The sequence below is a fragment of the Macrobrachium nipponense genome, chromosome 1, assembly GCF_015104395.2.
Source record: "Macrobrachium nipponense isolate FS-2020 chromosome 1, ASM1510439v2, whole genome shotgun sequence".
Classification (NCBI taxonomy): domain Eukaryota; kingdom Metazoa; phylum Arthropoda; class Malacostraca; order Decapoda; family Palaemonidae; genus Macrobrachium; species Macrobrachium nipponense.
Genome location: NC_087200.1, coordinates 56,596,738 through 56,616,523, shown reverse-complemented (window position 1 = coordinate 56,616,523; position 19,786 = coordinate 56,596,738). Strand labels below are relative to the sequence as shown.

Below are 19,786 nucleotides of genomic sequence, written 5' to 3'. Positions count from 1 at the left end.
CTCTTACATGACAGAGTTAAGGTTATTAAAAAATCACAAAGAGCACTGAAGCCAATCCCGATCACCTGACCATGTTAGTATTGTTATAATCTATGAATTGCAAGAGGGTTCCCTATTCCCTCTGACAATTAACCAATAAAAAAAACAACCACCAATAAAAAGTAATTTAAACACTAAACTAAATTAGGAAGGATTAGCCTTAGCCCATTCTTCCCAGCACTGAATTCGCCGAACATACGCTCCCAGAGCAAAGCACTTTTCGTACGAAATTTTAACGTCTCTTTAGGTAATTCGAGGCGAACACAGAATTACAAATCTCCAAAACGTCGACTCTATAAGAGCCTGAAGAGACCATGTTTTGTGAAATGCCATAGACGTAGCTATGGCTCTCACTTCATGAGCTCTCACTCTGAGAACCTTGAGATGCTCTTCATCGCACTTAAGGTGAGCTTCCCTTATTACATCTTTTATGAAGTATGTAAGGGCGTTCTTAGAAATCGATCTTTTCGGATCTCTTACAGAGCACCAAAGACTTTCTTCTGTACCTCTCAGCAACTTCTTCTTCTCCAGGTAGAACTTGAGTGCCCTGACTGGACACAAAGTCCTTTCTAGTTCTTCTCCCTGTTAATGAAGATAGTCCCTCTTATCTCAAAGCCTTCTTGGCCAAGGCTTTGAGGGATTTTCTTTTTTTTTGCTAGAAAAAAAATGGTTTAAAGGAGCAAATCGCTGAATCCTTCTTAAAACCCACTTTACCTTCCAAAGCTTGCAACTCGCTAATTCTCTTGGCTGTTGCTAACGCAAAGAGGAATAATGACTTTCTCGTTAAGTCTCTAAACGAAGCTGCGTGAGACGGTACAAATTTTTCCGACATTAGGAACTTGAGGACCACATCCAAGTTCCAGCTAGGCTTCTTGATTACATGGTCTTTCGTGGTTTCGAAAGACCTTATAAGGTCATAGATCTTTATTATTCGTCAGATCTATTCCTCTATGTCGAAAAACTGAGGACCAGCATACTTCTGTAACCCTTCACTGTTGAAACTGCCAGGTTACAGTCTTTTCTCAAATATAGGAGAAAATCTGCGATTTCAGTTACAGAGGTACTGGAAGAGGATATTTTCTTTCCCTTACACCATCTTCTAAACAACTCCCACTTCGACTGATATACTTTCGAGGTGGAGACTCTTCTGGCTCTTGCAATAGCCTTCGCCACATCTCGTGAAAAACCCCTTGCTCTGACAAGTCCTTCGACAGTCTGAAGGCGGTCAGACTTAGAGCGGGGAGGTTTTTTGTGAAACCTGTCAAAGAAGTGGGGTTGTTTGAGAAGATCGTTCCTTAGTGGAAGCGATCTTGGAAAATCTACTAACCACTCCAGCACCTCTGTGAACCAATCGAGAGCTGGCCAGAAGGGAGCGATGAGGGTCATTCTTGTTCCTTCCGAGCAAGCGAACTTCCTCAATACTTCCCCTACTATCTTGAAAGGAGGGAAGGCGTTATGCGTCCAAGCCCTCCCGTCAATCTAGCAGAAAGCTGTCTACTGCTACTGCTTGTGGATCCGAGATCGGGGAGCAATAGGTCTCTAATCTGTGATTCTGTTGGTCGCGAACAGGTCTATATTGGGCCTTCCTCACAGATGCCTAAAGTTGTTGTTCAATCTGAGGAATTGAGAGTCCATTCCGTGGGTAGGACTTGTTCTTTTCTGCTCAACAGATCTGCCCGGACATTTTTCTCTCCTGCACAAACCTTGTGAGAAGAGAGATCTTCCTTTCCTGAGCCCAAAATCAGCAGATCCTCTGCTAATTCGTACAGGGAAAAGGAATGCGTCCCCCCTTGTTTCTTTATATAAGCGAGGGCTGTTGTGTTGTCCGAGTGAATCTGAATCCCCAGACCTGAGACTGTTCCTCGAAATGAACTAACGCTAGATGAATGGCTGTTAGTTCTTTATTGTTTATGTGCCAGGACACTTGTTCTCCTTCCCAAGTGCCTGACACTTCTTCGAACCTAGGGTCGCTCCCCACCATGAATGAGGCGTCTGCAAATAACGCTAGGCGAGGGTTCTGTAAGCGAAGGGAGATTCCCTTGCTTAGTTTCTGTGGATCTAACCACCAGCGGATATTCTCCTTGATCCCTTTCGAGATTGGAAATGTATCTCCTAGATTGTTGGATTTCCAATCCCACTTCTCCTTCAGATAAAATTGAAGGTCGTAGGTGTAGTCTTCCTAAGGAAACGAACTGTTCCATCGAGGAGAGGGTCCCCAGTAAGCTCATCCATTCCCTCGCGGAACAATGTTCTTTCCTTAAGAAGACTGCCACCTTTTCTAAGCAGCGTTCTCTCCTTTCCTGCGAAGGATATGCTAGATAGAAAATCCCGAGAATCCATCTGAATCCCCAGATAGACAATACTCTGCTGGGGAGTCAGCATGGATTTCTCGCGATTGACTAAAAGTCCTAGGGACTTTGTCAAATTTAGAGTAACTAATAGGTCCTCCAGACATTTTTTCTCCGATTGGGCTCTTATTAGCCAATCGTCCAGATATAACGAGATCCTGATCCCTTCCAGATGTAGCCAATAAGCTACATTCTTCATGATGTCCGTGAAGACTTGAGGGGCAGTCGAAAGTCCGAAGCACATCGCTCGGAACTGGAACACTTTCCCTTGGAACATGAATCTCAGATATTTCCTTGCTGCCGGAGTGAATTGGCACATGGGAAATACGCATCCATCCGAAGGTCCAAGGGACACCATCCAGTCCCTGGACGAAGAGCAGATAGAACAGAGGAAGAGTCTCCATTGAAAATTTCTTCTTCAAGACAAAGAAATTCAGGCACTGACGTCTAGGAACCAGTCTCCATCCCCCCCATGCTTTCCGGTACCTAGCGGGAATAGCCGATTGTAAAATCCTGGAGACTGGAGATCTTGAACCAGTTCTACCGCTTCCTTGGAAACATCTGTTCCACTGCTTGCAAAATAGCAAGCTTTCGGCACGGATCCGAGTATCTTGCAGTCAACTCCCTTGGAGTTGTCGTCAAGGGAGGATTTTCCCTGAAGGGGATCAAAGTATCCTTTTTTCAGGATAGAGAGGGACCAAGAGTCCGCTCCCTTCTGCGCCCAGACTTTTGCAAAGTGGAGTAGTCTGGCGCCTACTTTCGTCTGGAGGACTCCCTGCTCATCTAGACTTCTTGAAGGACCTTCTAGATGGTCTACTCCTTCTATCTGGTCTGCGACCTCTAAGAGGGGCTCTAGAAGAGGAGGCACCTCGAAAGGGCTGTACAAAAGAGGGTCTCTCTTTTTTCTCTATAGGCACTGCCGGCCTAAACTTCTCCTGTGGAAATAGATGCGGGGATAACGGTGCAAAAAGAAGAGATGTTCTTTGCAAAGGTGATACGGCTACTTGCTAGAAAAGAGCTAAAGACGATCTCTTCTTTAAGACTCCCGTTCCAAAAAAGAGAGGCAACTTCTACGGAACCGTCCATGACCGCTCTGTCCAAGCAAGCCAGGACGCTTGAAAGTTCCTCCATGGAAACAAAAGTCAGTGTCTGAGCTCTAGCTAACGCTCCCAAAGCCCAGTCCATAAAATTGAAGACTTCTAGGGTTTTAAAGAGGCCCTTTAGAAGGTGGTCTAGCTCACACATGCCCCATGTTGCCTTAGCAGACAGCAAAGACTTCCTCCTGGAAGAGTCCACTAAGGAAGCAAAATCCGCATCTGCGGAAGAAGGGAGGCCTAACCCCATAGGTTCTTTGGTCTCGTACCAACCTGTTTTCCCCCTGGTTTGCCTGTTAACTTGGAAGGAGGGCAGGAAAAACTGTTTTTTCTTGCCGCTTCCCTTCTGGAAGTCAACCACTCTGAAAAGGTCTTTAATGCCTTTTTCATACAAAGAGTGGGGCGCATCTTGACGAAGGAAGACGACTTGAGAGCTTTTGTGCTAGACATCAAAGATCCTGGTGAAGGAGGGTCAGCAGGATGAAGGGAGTCTCCGAACTCCTTTAGCAGCAAAAGTGAAAGTCTCTTATTATCAGAAACTGCTACATCTACTGGCTCGTCGTCTTCCGATACCTGGTCCAACTGATCCACCGAAGGAGACCGTTTGGGGAGTGATCTGGCTCTTCCCGGGGAGGGAGACGAAGAACTCCTTTCCCGAGAAGGGGAGCGCTGAGCAGTTAGCACTTCTATACGAAAGAGTGAGGCTCCTGCCTGTCCGAAACACTCTTGCACCTACTAGACTCTTGTTGTCTAGGTTCTTGCGGTTCGCGGCGCTTGCTAGGCTCCTGGCGCCCTGATTCAGGGCGCTTGAAAAGATCCCCGCGTCCTGATTCATGACGCTTAACAGGCTCTTGGCGCCCTAACTCTTGACGTCTAACGTACTCCTGGCGTCCTGCCTCCTGGCGTCCTAACTCCTGGCGCCATGACTCCTGGCGGCGCCCTGACTCATGGCGTCCTGGCTCCTGGCGCCCTGGCTCCTGGCGCCCTGACTCATGGCGTCCTGATTCCTGCCTTCTAGCAGAATCCTGACGTCCCTGAATCCTGTGGTCTGAGAGGCTCTTGACGCCCTTTCTTGCGTCTTGCTGCCTCTTTGCGCCTGTCTGGCTCCTGGTCCTGCAGACCCAAAGGATCCTGATACTTAAATCGGTTTTCCGGTTCCTTGAACCTAAACCGATCGAGACTTCTGCTCGATTCGCGGCGTCTCAAAGGGCGCTTCGGAGAAGACAGCCTATAGGGCGAAAGAACTCTTCTCTCAGGAGAACAACTCCTATCGGACGAGTCTCTCGACGAAGGCGATAAACGCCCTGGAGATTGTGAGGGTTCTCTCCTATACGAAGAGGGGCGCTTAGCGGAACTCTTAACAGGGAGCGAAACATCTTTCCTCCTTGTCGAGTCCTTAGCAAAGGAGCCTACTAAAGAAGCTAACTGCTCTTGCAGATTAATCAAAAACTTCTTCGTAGGATCCTGAAGAGAAGGTTCCTCTTGTTTCGTCTTCTTAGGACCCGAAGGCCAATCCTCGGGAAAACGCTCTGGGCTGGAATCAGCCGCGTCTCCTTTAGGCGCCTTCCAGGCTCTCTTCAAAGGGCGCGAAAGAGAGGCTGAACTCCATCCTCTGTTTAGGAGAGAAGAGTCTGAGGCCGAAAAACACTCCCTTAGGACGCTTTTCTGCGGCAATCCGAGGCAGCCTGGGACTTTACAACAGGATCTGCCGAAGGGACGCCTGACCGTTGGGGATGTTCTGCATCCTCCCTGCGGCTTTCGACATTCCTCCTCCCCTGGTCCTGGGAGTTTGGAAGCGGTCTAGGCCTAGGAGCAAAGAGGAACCGGTCAGACGCCCCCTCCACTGCACTGGGGACACTGCACAAGTCACTATCACCACTCTTACCTTCGTTTAGAGCTCGTAGCTGAGCTTGAAGTTTCTTGATTGAAGCTTTTACATTTTCCCTCTCTGAAGAAGAATCTTTGGATTCAGAACAGGGAGAAGCAGCTGAGGCTAAGGAAAATCGTTAGTAGGAGAGTTAACTTCTTGTTCTAAAGAGCAAGATCTACTAGATGACCTAGCTGAAGCCTTTCTTACTCTATCTCTCTCAAGCTTCCTAACATATAACGATAACTCCTTCCATTCAAGCTCCGTAAGGTTCTCGCATTCAACACAGGTGTTATTAAAAGAACATTCATTCTCTCTGCATTTAGCGCAAATACTATGAGGATCTACTGCCGATTAGAGCAGCCTCCCTAACCTTTGCAACCTTCCCTACTGCCCAAACTCTAAAACATAGGTGAAGCCTTAGCGTCAGACATCGTGAAAGAGTAGTCAAAACCAAAGTCGAAAAACAGTCCACAATAAGCGTATGCCAAGCCAGAGAAAAAACAGAATACGTCACCAAAAAACCAATCCAAATTCTCGGCAAACGAGTAGAAATCCAAGATGGAGGAACGAACAATAGATGTTGTCCGTTCAACCGACAGAGAAATTATGGCTTAGAAAACGGGAATAGTTCCAGACCCCGCCACCCAGCGGCGGGAATGGTGGATCACCTGACCTACCTGTCGCGTGTGCCACGAGTTTTGAAATTCTGTCGGGACGACCGAGTCTATAGCTAAGTATATATCTGCTGGGTAAGTTTCTTGTACAAAACTGAAGACCGCTCGCAAAACGCTGCCCCCCGACACCCTGAATTTGTCAGACAATCATTGGGTGGTGGTCCTCCCGATTCCTGTAGAAATCGAGGATAGGGCAAGATCCTTCCTCAATGACGGGGACTTATGTCCAGTAGGACCCGAAGGTCCCTCCAGGAACGAAGTCCCCAACGCGGAATCCTACGGAGAATGCTCTGCAGGATCCCTCCCCTTCCCGTCACAGCCATAGGGAGAGAGGGAATTGGGGAGGAAGATTGGACACTCTTGCTCGCCTTCCCAGCGGAACTAGCAGTCGGAGAAGCGAGTAAGGGCAGCCATCACCATGGCTGTTTTGTCTAGGAACACGTTACAGTCTGAAGAAAACGTTTTCCCGAAGAGGGTTACGAAACTCGTACTGTAGGCTAAACGTCTTCCGACGCGTCCCAGTCCTCGTCGAGGTCGAAACCTCCCAAGAGGACTGAAGGGGAAGCCCACCCCGGTCTCTGCGTGTGTGGTCCAGCGGGACCGTCATGTGAACAGCAGTGATGGTCACTCCGAGTCTGGGAAGTGTCATCGTCTTCGCCAGCCCCCCACTCTCTCCTCCAACCACTTGATCAAGGATCTGTTGGTCCCAAGACCGAACCAGGCTCGTGGACGGACCGTAAGAAGTGCATTCATCACAGTCACTCCTGTTCGCCTCATTCCTCCCGGTGTAGCCTGAGGAGGTTGAAGGGACAGGTGAGGAAGACCTGACGCTCCTACCCTGCCTACTAGCAGAACCAGTAGGCTGGGAGGACAGCAGGCAATCACCAACCCACGGTGGCGATTGAGCTGCAGGTCTGGACCAACGGTCTTCTTGCGGAGAAGCGCTGGACCAAGGAACGAAGCGTCAGTCTCTTGCGTCAGGGGAGCTGCTACGAGCGCTCCTCCCCTGCCTATCAACAGAACTGTAGGCTGGGAGGACTGTAGGCGATCACCAACCTAAGGTAACGATCTAGCTGCCGGTCTGGACCAGCGGTCTTCTTGCGGAGAAGCACTGGACCAAGGACGGAGCGTCGGTCTCTTGCGTCAGGGGAGCTGCTACGAGCGCTCCTCCCCTGCCTACCAGCAGAACCGGCAGGCTGGGAGGACTGCAGGCAATCACCAAACACGGTGGCAGTCAAGCTGCAGGTCTCCTTCCGGAGAAGCGCTGGACAGAGGACGGTAGTATCAGTCTCGTGCGTCAGGGGAGCTGCTACCAGTCGTGCAAGCCGTCCCGTCCCGGTGGGAGCGACGGTCGGGTGACTGGTAGTGTCCACTAATGCGGTGAGAGCAAGCACCATCCTCTCAGCGCACCCAGGCTTGGCTGGACCAAGTCCAGGCGAGGCGGGACCAGGTCCAGGTGAGGTTGGACCAAGTCCAGGCTAGGCTAGACTAGGTCCAGGTGGTGTTGGGCCAGGTCCAGACGAGGCTGGACCCAGTGGCCAGGGGGGGGATTTCTTCCCTTCCTCGCTACATGAAAGGTCTGGTGGGAATGTCACGTCAACCCAGGGTACCAGCCGATCGCTGCAAGAGCGATCGCCGAACTGGCGAGAGTCACCTGAGTGACTCTTACCATCCTTCCGCTCCGTGCCTGGGTCCTGACACGGTGAGCGTACTCAGCAGTCTGGACCTTGGCTGCATGGTCACCCGTAGGTGACCGTACACTTGGTGACGCTCGCAAGCGAGCGGCCGAGACGGTTTCCAGTCCAGAGGTGGAACCTCTGGAACCAAGAGCAGAGGTACCGGCGTCCCCTATGGTCCCCGTCTTCTTCTTCCCTGGAGACAGAGAAAGAAAGCTATATGCATATAAGGGACCTAATAATGAGACCATCACAAATAAGGAAGCAGTTAAAGACCTTGGTGTGATGATGAATAGGAACATGTTATGCAATGATCAAATAGCAACTCTGTTGGCAAAATGTAAAGCAAAAATGGGAATGTTGTTACGGCACTTCAAAACAAGAAAAAAAAGCTGAAACACATGATTATGCTTTATAAAACATATGTTCGTAGTCCACTTGAATATTGCAATATGATATGGTACCCACACTATCAAAAGGATATTGCACAAATAGAGAGTGTACAAAGGTCCTTTACAGCTAGAATAGAAGAAGTTAAGGACCTAGACTACTGGGAAAGACTACAATTCTTAAAATTATATAGTCTAGAAATGGAGAAAGAAACGCTACATGATAATTCAGGCATGGAAACAGATAGAAGGAATAGCAGAAAATATCATGGAACTAAAAATATCAGAAAGAGCAAGCAGAGGTAGATTAATAGTGCCCAAAACTATACCAGGAAAAATAAGGAAAGCACACAGGACATTAATCCACTACGCACCAGCATCGATAATGCAGCGTCTATTCAATGCGTTGCCAGCTCATCTGAGGAATATATCAGGAGTGAGCGTAGATGTGTTTAAGAATAAGCTCGACAAATATCTAAACTGCATCCCAGACCATCCAAGATTGGAAGATGCAAAATATACCGGAAGATGTACTAGCAACTCTCTGGTAGACATTAGAGGTGCCTCACACTGAGGGACCTGGGGCAACCCGAACAAGATGTAAGGTCTGTAAGGTCTGTAAGGTAAGGAGAGACAGGCCCCGTTCCCGAAAGAACAGGAGGACCAGCAGAAGCCCCAACTGTCCCACCTGGCAGGTGAAGCGTCTGCCACCCCCGAGACTGGTCGGTTGTGCAAATGCAACTGTCGTCTAGGTGGGGCTGAGCATGCACCTGACAGGCGACAGCCTATACCACCCTCCGACTCTTCCAAGTCCTCGTTGATGTCGAAACACCTCTGAAAGAAAGAAATTAATTAAAAGAGGGCTGGATGGCCCGCCTCCACCGGTCTCTGTGTGCATGGACCCGCGGGAATGTCATGTCAACCCTGGGTACCGGGCGATCGCTGCGAGAGCAATCGCCAGTCTAGCGAGAGTCACCCGAGCGACTCCTACCATCTTCCACTCCATGCCTGGGTCCTGACACGGTGAGCGTACTCAGCAGTCTGGACCCTGGCTGCAGGGTCACCCATAGGTGACCGTACACTTGGTAATGCTCGCAAGCGGGAGACCGAGACGGTTCCCAGCCTGGAGGTGGAACCTCCGGAACCGGGAGAGGAGATACCAGCGGTGGCTGGTACCTCCATGGTCCCCTTCTGCTTCCTCCCCGAGGAAGGAGAGATGGGCTCTGTTCCCGAAGGAATGGGAGGACCAGCGGAAGACCCACCTGTCTCACCGGAGCGAGACAGACCCTTAGAAGTCCCGTGGCGAGACTTCTTAGGCGGGGAGACCACCTTCTCTTCACGGCAAAGCCTAAAAGTCGAAGGAGAGGGGGCGTGAAGATATGATGATCTCGAAGAGGAGGATGACGACACTTGGCGAGCTCTTTTCCTCTTCGGTTCCTCCGAATTCTGCCAGACTTCTACCATCAGGAGTAGTAAATCCTCACAGGGCAGCACGACAAATTCCTCCAGTGACAACTCCCGGGTAGTAGTGGTAATGAATATGATTATCAGCAGGGGATCAGCACACACACTCGAGGATCGGTACGCAACATACTACAAGTCATAGGTACAATTCCAAGGTTAGGATAACCAATACGAAGAGCATCCAACCAATACTGCTAAAAACAATCACCACTAGTCTGTAAAATAAGGAAAAAATATTAAAGTAATGAGGATACTCCTCACGCATCCAAGGGCAACGCCCTCCGAAGTGAGAGGAGATCCCCAACATCAACACCACACGCCCATCCTTCTACCTTCTTCCGTTAGTAAGTGAAAGGAGTTCCTCGCTGGACGAGTGGTTTTCGTGCTGGGCTGCCAATTTGGTGGTCTGAAGTTCGAATCCCAGCTCGGCCAAAGTGGAATCAGAGGAATTTATTTATGGTGATAGAAATTCATTTATCGATACAGTGTGGTTCGGATCCCACAATAAGCTGTAGGTCCCGTTGCTAGGTGACCAATTGGTTCCTAGCCACGTAAAAATATCTAATCCTTCGGGCCAGCCCTAGGAGAGCTGTTAATCAGCTCAGTGGTCTGGTAAAATTAAGATATACTTCACTTAGTAAGTGAAAGGAAGAAGGAGAAGAAAAATTACCATAACAACAAAACACGGACAAACCTTTGAAGTTCCCTTGGTAATTCCCAAGCGTAAGCGTAATCTCCGGATGAATACATGTCCCGTTACAGGAACAATATCACCTATGTTAAATACATGTCTCATCCTCATGGTAAATACATACTCACCTCATGCAGGTCTGAGCCAGTGTTAAAGGGCGAAGAATGTAAATAATATGTTGGTATACCTTTGCCGCTGACTCTTAACACAAGTAGAGGGGCGGTTATAAAGGCTATCACAAAGACTGGGTTTGCATATTAATTGAAAAACAAGGACAAACCTTTGTTTAGTATTAATATCAAACACTGTATATGCATAATTATTTAAAAAAACAATAAATAAACCAAAAGGATCCCACCGGGAAAAAAGATCAACATCCAGTCAGCAGGAGCTCACACACACGTCTTCATCGGAAGACGGCCATAAGCAAAGTGGAGTGTCTACATCTGGGCAGGCTAGCCTGCCCACGGTAGTTAGGTACTGCCTAACCACCTTGTTCAAGATTCAACGGCCGTAATTCCAGCTACGCCGTTAAGTACATTCCTAATGTTAAAGGACCGAAGGTTTGTATTACATGTCGAAACAAACATTTTACAATGAGCTCACATGCATATTTTAGTTTGTATGGGGCTTTCATATATCACATTATGTTGAAGAAACTTCATTCTTTTGAATGATATGCTTAAAGTTGTAATTGTATTCTTGTTTCACCAATTAAATATCGAGTGAATAAGGCCTGGCCAGCGCGATGACAATGGATCGTCTGCGGTTGTTTACCCTAGGTGCAGATAAGGCGTGAAGCGCCGTTCCGCCACATTCTTACTGACAGCACACATTAACAAGAAAATCGGTGGTCCACGGATATTCACTTGCTCCAGGAACTAGGCTATCTAGCTATACTATCTTTACCTGTCCATCCACCTGTGGTGGTCGCGCATGGTATCACTGCATCCTGGGCTTTAATAGTTAAGCTATGTGTAAGTTTTAGGTAAATAAAAGGATAAGTATCTTGGTGTACATTTGCAACTGAAAAGTGTTTTAATATAATTTACCTACTGCATGCGAATTACTACTAGGTAGCTACACCGTTAATATTCGAAATAAGATGTTAGGTATTTAAAACCCGGAATGCAGTGTTACCATGCGCAAACACCACAGGCAGATGGACAGGTGGAAAAAACAGAGTATATACTAATGGGCAGCGTTACTTAGCCAGGGGAGGGGAGGGGTGCGAAAGAAACAACACTTTTTACCAAAAGCTCCCCTACCTAGGCTAGGTAGTAGTTCTAGGTAGGTAGTAGTAGGTATCTTATTCTTAGGTATCTCATTTACGATGCTGGATATTACCCATCTAGGTAGGTAGTCTATGCAAAGGAAGATGGGGTGGGGGGGCGTTGCCCCCGCCCATCAGGATAACCAGACGGTCCTACGACTGGCTCTCCAAGTCTTGAGTCTTAAGCCAAGGGGCCCAGCCTAAGCTGTGGCTTTCGGTCTCGAAACTGGCCAATTTGGCCCTTACCTCTACCCGCTTGTACATGTTCCTTCGCTGGATCGCTTTATCCCGCATTATCATGAAGATGTGAGTGAGATTCTTCGAAGCCATTAGATATGTGTAGTATATGACGGTCCCTGGAAATTGACGGAACGTCAGCTGTTACTAGCACTGGCAGACGAGGCAAAGTAAATTCCTCTTCTCAGGTTCAAGATTAGGATTTCGAGGCGTTGCATATGTAACGGCGCCTCAGTTGGGTATTTCTTCTTGTGCCTTCTCTGGTCTTTTTTACTTTCTCTGAATAACAAGTTCCATTCCAGCTGTGTCAGTGTGACTTCTTCATGTGGTTTTCTATTCGTCGACTACCACTACACTTCTTTATTTTCTGTATTCTCAGCAAAAGAACAAAAAACAAAAAATTGAGCCAGAGCTTCTTGTGCAATTTCACAGAAATTGCAGACGTTCCCTCGTGAGTTTCTGTTGGTAATATTAAATTTTTGTCTCAGCTGTTGCTCAGGAAAAAAGGGCTGATGCAAAGAAGCCGTCCTATATTTGTTCTTTCACTTATATTTTAAGTTCAATTTATTCTCTAACTGTTCTTTCCCCTTATTATCTCGCTGTCTAGTTTTGTATATCATTTCTATCTTTGTCATTTACTGTATTTGTTATGTATTTTGGTTTACCACAATTTCCATTCTCTTTCTTTAATGTCCATATTTTTTTAAAGAAATCTTTTGCCATTTAGAAAAACATTGATACACTGGAGCCTCCCGTTACTACCCTTGTCTTCATATAAGACTCTCCTACCTCCCTCTTTAATGTGATAATAGCTATAGATTTTATGAGCCCTAATATTTTCCTAAATATACCCCATTTTCAGTTCACTTGTCAGTTTCTAATTCTGTCAAATATATTACTTTAGTACCATAAAAAAAATAAAGGGATTGTAATACCCATTCAAAATGCTTTTCCTTTCATTACAGTTGCTGCTCCTCTTTATGACTGGGTATGTTACTTTTGCAAGTTTTCATGGTTTTGCGTTTTGAGTATTTTCGTTTGGCTATCTAGTTTAATTCCTGAACAAGTTTTGTGTTTGTCGCTCATATCATATATTAAAACGAGCTTAGCCAAAAATTCAGTTCCTGTTTCTCGTCTTTCATTATATCCTTTTCCTTACTCTTCTTTTTTTTTATTGTCAAATATTTTTCCAGCTTAAACAGTGATAGGTATTGATCTGCTGTACCCTGATCTTCCTCCGTACGTTACTCATTTCTTGTTCCCAACCCTCCACTGGTCAGTATTTGTTGTATCTCCCTTCCATATCTTTGCAATTGTAACTTTGCCTGTGGAAATAAATTCTGTGTTCTTTCATAGTGTCTATTAATACCTCCCTTTTTGAGGAGTCAAAAGCTTTACTGAAGTCTATATCAATTAGCCTGCAATTAGGGGCTTTCTGTTTTTATAAGTCTCATCTACGTAAATAGTAATGTGTGATAAAGACACATATATTATCACATGTTCCGCCTCCTTCTGGGAACGTTACCTGACTCTCACCATAGTCGTCAGTTTTCCTGAAGTGTTTCACAACTTCCTCTTATATAATCATTATAAATATTTCATAAGAGCTAGGTATTGCTGTCTTCCCTACCTATCACGCCCCCACTTGGGACGGACAAATAGTTTTGCATGAGGAGGGTGGCTGTCTCCCCTTTTCTCCTGTTCCCCTACCTACCTACCTGCCTTTACCCAGGGCGGACACACTGGTTTGCAGGGGTGGCTGGCTGTGTCATGTCTGCCCTATTACCATGCAAGGGAGAAGAAATAAGATCTACTCAGATTTTATTATTACAGATGATTTGCTTAACACTGCTATCAGTCTTTGATCTGTAAAAAGTCTATAACTTTTCAGTCACTTTTTTATGCTTCTTCTGATTTTCATCTTAGTAATATTTCCAGAATACTTCTAAAAGAGGCTCACGCTTCATTAATGCCTTTTAGAATTCAGGTTTTAGTTCATCAATTTCCGTTTCATCGCCGAATGACTTCATAGGTCCCAGTGCTTGGCCTCTGGCCTAAACTCTAGATTCAATTCAATTCAGTCTTGGCCTGGTGCTTTCATTACTCTAATGGTTCTCAGGTACATAACTCTCAATTTTATTTAACGAAATGATTTGGTTTCTCCGTGGGTTCTTTTACGCTCTTAATGTTCATACGTAGTTCCTCGTTGGACGAGTGGGTTACACGCCTGCTTACCGATTTGGTAGTCTGAGTTTGCTTACCCGCTCTGCCAACACGGAATCAGAGAAATGTATTTCTTGTGATTAGAAATTCATTTCTCAATATAATGGGGTTCGGATCCCACAATAAGCTGTCAGTCCCGTTGCTAAGTAATCAATTGGTTCCTAGCCACGTAAAAATATTTAATTTTTTGGGCCAGCCCTAGGAGAGCTGTTAATTAATCAGCTCAGTGGTCTGGTTAAAGTAAGATATACTTAATGTTCATAAACAAATCATTTCTATACCATGTCTTCTTCTCTTTCCTTACTAAGTCATCTTGATCTTCATTTTCTCTATATGTATGATTTTCTGGTATGTGCACTGATTCTTCTTGGGCTTCCTCCTTATTTTGTTTGGTCCCCGATCACGACTGCGGCCAAAGAAGTTAGTGAAAGAGTGGAAGATAAGAGCAGGTGCATAGAACGCTGGTACTCTAACAGGAAGACTGAGGGAGATAGTAGCTGTGATGGAGAGGAGGGGGATAGATTTCTTGTGTGTGCAGGAGACTCGGTGGAAAGGGAGTGGAACTAAAAAGATAGGAAATAGGTATAAGCTTTATTACAGTGGGTCACGAGAGGGAAGAAATAGAGTTGGAGATATAGTAAGTGACAACTGGAAAGAAAATGTGAAAGTAGTAAAGAGAGTAAATGATAGGCTGTTAAAGATTCCAATAATAATAACTGGGAACAGAGTAGTAAATATGATATTAGCATATGCTCCTCAGATGGGGTGCCACGAGCAAGAGAAAGAAGGATTTAGACAAGCGTTTGAGGCTGTCATTAGAACAGTGAGGGAGGGTGAAAAGCTAATAATAGGAGCTGATATGAATGACAGAGTGGGAAAGAGAAGAGATGGGTATGAGGAGGTACACGGAGGCCATGGGTTTAGAATTAGAAATGAAGATGGGAATACATATTGGAGATTGCACAGAGTTTTGAACTGGCATGTACGAACACATGGTTACAAAAGTTGAATAAGGGCTAAATAAATGTATGAAAGTGGAGGAGTGCCAAACCAAATAGATTAAGTCCCGGTTAAAGGAGCCGACAAAAGCAATGTGATGCATTGCAAAGTTATCTTGGTAGAAGCATGTGTTAAACAACATTGGTTGGTGGTGATAAGATTTGAAAATGAGAGGGAGGAACCCAACAAAGAGAAAGAGGAGATCTAGAATTAAGATTTGGGAACTTAAAGGAGAAAAGGGGGAGCAATTTAGGAGAACTGTGAGAGAGAGATGGCTGGAAAGGGGGAGTGTAGAAGTCGGACAAGGTAACAGAGAGGAAAATATCTGAGCAGATACGAGAGAAATATGTGTGGGGGAAGCAGAGGAACTGGTTGGAAGAACCAGTGGATATGGAGTGTCAAGAGAGAAAGTGGTGGTGGAATGGAGAGGACCAAGAACCAATTAAAAGAAAATCAAAAGCATTTTTAAGGACTGGAAAGTAAGGTATGCACAGGGTGCAGAGGAATGGCACAGAGAAAGGAAAGAGAGGCAGGGAGGAGGGTAGGTATAGCTATGGGAAGGGCGGCAGAGCAGTTGAATGAAAGACTAGGAACAAGAGAAGGAGAAAAGGATATTTATAAGATTTCAAACTTGAGGAAAAGGCAGAGACAGGATTTGGGTAAACTGGGTGTCATCAAGGATAGAGATGGAAATATATTGTATAAGGATAAAGACATTAAGAAGAGATGGAGAGAGTATTTTGAACAACTTTTAAATACTGAAAATAAGAGAGAGAAGATGGGAACGCAGAGGGTGGAAGGACCAGTGATGGAGATACCAGATACAGGAATGAAGAGAGCATCAAGTAAATGAAGAATAAGAATGATAAAGTACCTGGTCCATTGGAGTTCCAGACTGAAATGATCAAATTACTAGGGACATAGGGGGAGAAATAGATCCTGGATTTATTAAAAGTTATATGGGAAGAGGAAGAAATGCCAAGGGACTGGGAGGAGAGTCTAATGGTATATATATACACGCAGAAGGGAGATATCATGGATTGTAGTAACTACAGGCGAATTAAACTAACAGAGCATGAATTGAAAGTTTTAGAGAGCATTACTGGATGAGAAATTACGAGAGATTGCAAAAATCGGGAAACAGCAGTATGGATTCATGAGAGGGAGAGGGACTGTGGATGCTATCTTCATGGTAAGACAGCTACAGGAAAAGAGGCTAGAGGGAAACTAGTAGCTTTACTGTGCATTTGTAGGCTTAGAGAAGGCACACCATAGAATCCCAAAGAAGTGACGTTTTGGTGTTTGAGGAGGAGGAAAGCCACAGAAAAGTTGCTTAGGCGGGTCGAGATGATATATCAAAGAATGAGCACACAAGTGATAAGAGCAGTTGGGGAAACAGAAAACTTAGAACTTGGATTACACCAGGGGTCAGCATTAAGTCAATTTTTGTCTTTGCTGGTCGTGGATGTGTTGAGTGAAGAGAGCTGTAGGCCAATATTGAACCTATCGTACTTATCAAAACTTATAGAAACGGTAGTTCACGAACAAACGTGGAAACTCTTGGAACAACTCAACATTATACCCGATGATCAGTCAGCTTATAGAAAAAACCACTCAACTGACACTACATTGTGTGCAATTACAAATGATATGATAACAATTATGGCAAGTGGAAAATACGGTATCCTGGTTATGCTCGTTCAAAGTGTAGCATTCGACACAGTCGACCATAATCTGCTGCATTAGGGCCTGAGATCAGTGGCCATTGAAGATGATGTACTCAACTGGTACAAAAGCTACTTAGAAAACAGGAAGGTTCAGTGGTTATATCAAATGTGATATCAGAAAAGAAAGCCCTAACTAGAGGAGTGACCCAAGGCAGCGTCCTGGGTTCACTCATGGTCGTTGTTCACTGCTATTTGGCATCTACAAGATTTAATTATCTATAATCCTAAGCAAGCACAAGGTTAGCTATAAACTTTATGCTGATGATGCTCTGTTCTTTTTTCCTCTCCAAACGGTAGAAGATGCCATTAGTAAGAATTTATGCAATAATGAAAGATATAAAAAATTGGATGTCAGTGGAGAAACTAAAACTCAATCTTACCACAAAAAAAAAAAAAACAGAAGTTTGGTCTGTCCGTTTGTTGTCTGTAAGCACTTTTCACCAGTGCGGAATCCCGTGTAAGTGCTTAGCAGCTGACGGACCAATTTACTAGCATTAAGGGTTAAAGAGGGTTGAAGAGAGAGGGTCTTTCCCTACTCAGTGACTACCTAACTAACAAGACCAAGCCATATTCAAATCGTTGCTGAATATGGTAAGATACGAGTGAAAATTACATCTGGGAAAATTACCACACGGTTGTTATTTTACGGTAAACTTTGAATTGTGAATTCTTATGTTCTGACAAGAAGGACAGGTCCAACAACATAAGGTAGGCTTACACCTATGCACTTTTGCGTTACTGGCAGTTACGGTGTGGGTTGGCAAGAAGCCGTCAGAAAATTGACGCGGTGTGCGTAAAAATGACCATTATTGGGTGGCATGCCGTGGACCCATGCGGTGTGTTACAGGCATGTTACCGTTGTGGTGTCTAGCGCAGTGTTATGGCGTTGTGTGGTTTTATGGTGCGGGCTGATATGCTATGGCATGCCCTCTTGCATCTTTGTTACACCGTGTAGTGGTGTATTGTGGGTGGCTTCGGGTGTTGTTGCGGAGTGCGCCACATGTGCATGAGACACGACGTTGCACATGCACCTCCACCCCGCCCCCCAACCTCACATGATACATACTACACCCAACTCTAAAAAATAAGACCCCGCCCCAACCTCACATGATACATACACCCACCTCTCAAAAATATGAGCCCCCCCCCCCCCCCCCCCACCTTACATGATACATAATCGACCTTTCAAAAATAAGAACAGGATATAAAAAAAACCACTGCTTCAAAATGTAAATGGGAATGGTACTGAGTACTCAAAGAGGGCATCTATCTCTCTCTCTCTCTCAATCTCTCTCTCTCTCTCGTCTCTCTCTCTCTCTCTCTCTCTCTCTCTCTCTCTCTCCCGAACTTGGGAATTCCAAATGAGAAGCAAATGATGGACATAACAAAAATACTTACTAAACAAACATGAAAAGCATAGAATGTAAGAAAATGGAGTTGTGACTTGTTTTATATCACAACATTTTCAACTACAAATATATTATATTATCAACTGAAGTCAATATGTCTTTAGTCTGTTACTGATTTTTCATTGTTCCCCTGTTAATAACTATGTCCAGTCAATGTTAATTATTGTTTCATTATCATTTGTATGTGTTCATGTTCATTTGATCATGCTCTCAATATTATATTATTGTTCTTTACCTTGTATATTATTATATCATTTGATGGCCCTATTTATTTCATGTTACATTTCATTTTATAGTTAAAGTTATTTTCCGAGTTCTATTTATTTCATATTTCAGATATGATATTTCCTGTTATATTTCTTCATTTTATTATTCTTTATGGCCATGCTATTTCATTATTCAATTTCATTTTACCCAATCATGTCATCATATATATTGTCACGACATATAAATTAAGCATCAATAAGGAAAATGTAAATGCAAGTCAATATTTCAAATATTTATTACAAAAAGAAACATTATGAATGGTATAGAATATACAAAACTTTTATAATTAGGAAAAAAATTGTGTATTTATTTATACACTGTTTGTGCTATTGTATCACTCCGTTGTGTCAGGGCCATTGTCCTTGGGAAGCGCCACATGCACGCCGCACGCACGCCGCACGCCGCACGCCCCACAACATGTGAGCACAGTGAATTAATCGCAAATGAAGATGCCATAAGGGTACCGCAGGGTCGCCGCCTGCCGCCGTAACAGCACGCCGTAACACTCCCGCATGGGAGGTATGCCCCACAACATGTGAGCGCAGTGAATTAATCGCAAATGAAGATGCCATAAGGGTACCGCAGGGTCGCCGCGTGCCGCCGTAACAGCACGCCGTAACACTCCCGCATGGGAGGTATGAACTCGCACCAAGTTGTGCATGGTGTGGTGTGGTGCGGCACCGTGTGGACCTGTGCGAGTTCTTACTTCTTTTGTTGCGGCGCCAGGTCACACCACTTACGGTTTCATGTGACTTCATCAGGCCGCCAAAAGCTGCGAAAGAATTTGAAAAGTTTTAAAAACCTGGTGGCTCCGTTCGACCTCGGCGGCCCGTGCCAGACACTGCCAGCAGCATCCTTACCTTTTTGTGTGCTTTCTGGTGGCTTCTTGAGGACCCACGCCGTAACTGCCTATCACAAAACAGTGCGTAGGTGTAAACCTACCTATAGGAAATAACAAGAAAAGGAAATAAAAAGTTCGAGTGTTGGCTCGGCAAAAAAAAAAAAGGAAAAAAACGGCGTTAGATAACTGTTACTTTGGAATACAGTCACATCCTCCGGGGCCGTGGCAACACACCCCCCCCCCCCGGGTACCGGGCCCCACTAACTATTGAAGCCCCCCAGATGCTGAAGCCTTGCCGAGGATGGGGGGCTTAGGGTTCAGCAGCTGGGCCCTGATGCCTGGTGGGAGCTACCTTCTCGCTAGGCCTTAGTGCCCAGCTGTTGATCCAACTAAATAAGTCAGCCCTTTTCCTTCTACTAAAAACATTTAATCTTTCTGCCTCTTCCCCTTATAAGGTATGGAATTTATGATGATGGCTATTAGCTTGATTTTGGACATGAATGATTAGACTTATTCTTCGGATTTGAAGGAGGGTGAGGATAGACGGCATGCCACCTCACCCATA

General features: G+C 45.3%; 1 protein-coding gene across 1 annotated transcript in view; it reads right to left on the bottom strand.

The window, feature by feature from the left end:
* Positions 1-11,934, bottom strand: part of LOC135219319 (syntaxin-16-like) — a 131,677-nt gene extending 119,743 nt beyond the window's left edge. The window contains exon 1 of the mRNA XM_064255986.1: positions 11,765-11,934. Coding sequence (XP_064112056.1) covers positions 11,765-11,848 — 84 coding nt within the window. The 5' untranslated portion in view covers positions 11,849-11,934. The remainder of the gene's footprint in view (positions 1-11,764) is intronic.
* Between the last annotated feature and the right edge of the window lie 7,852 nt (positions 11,935-19,786).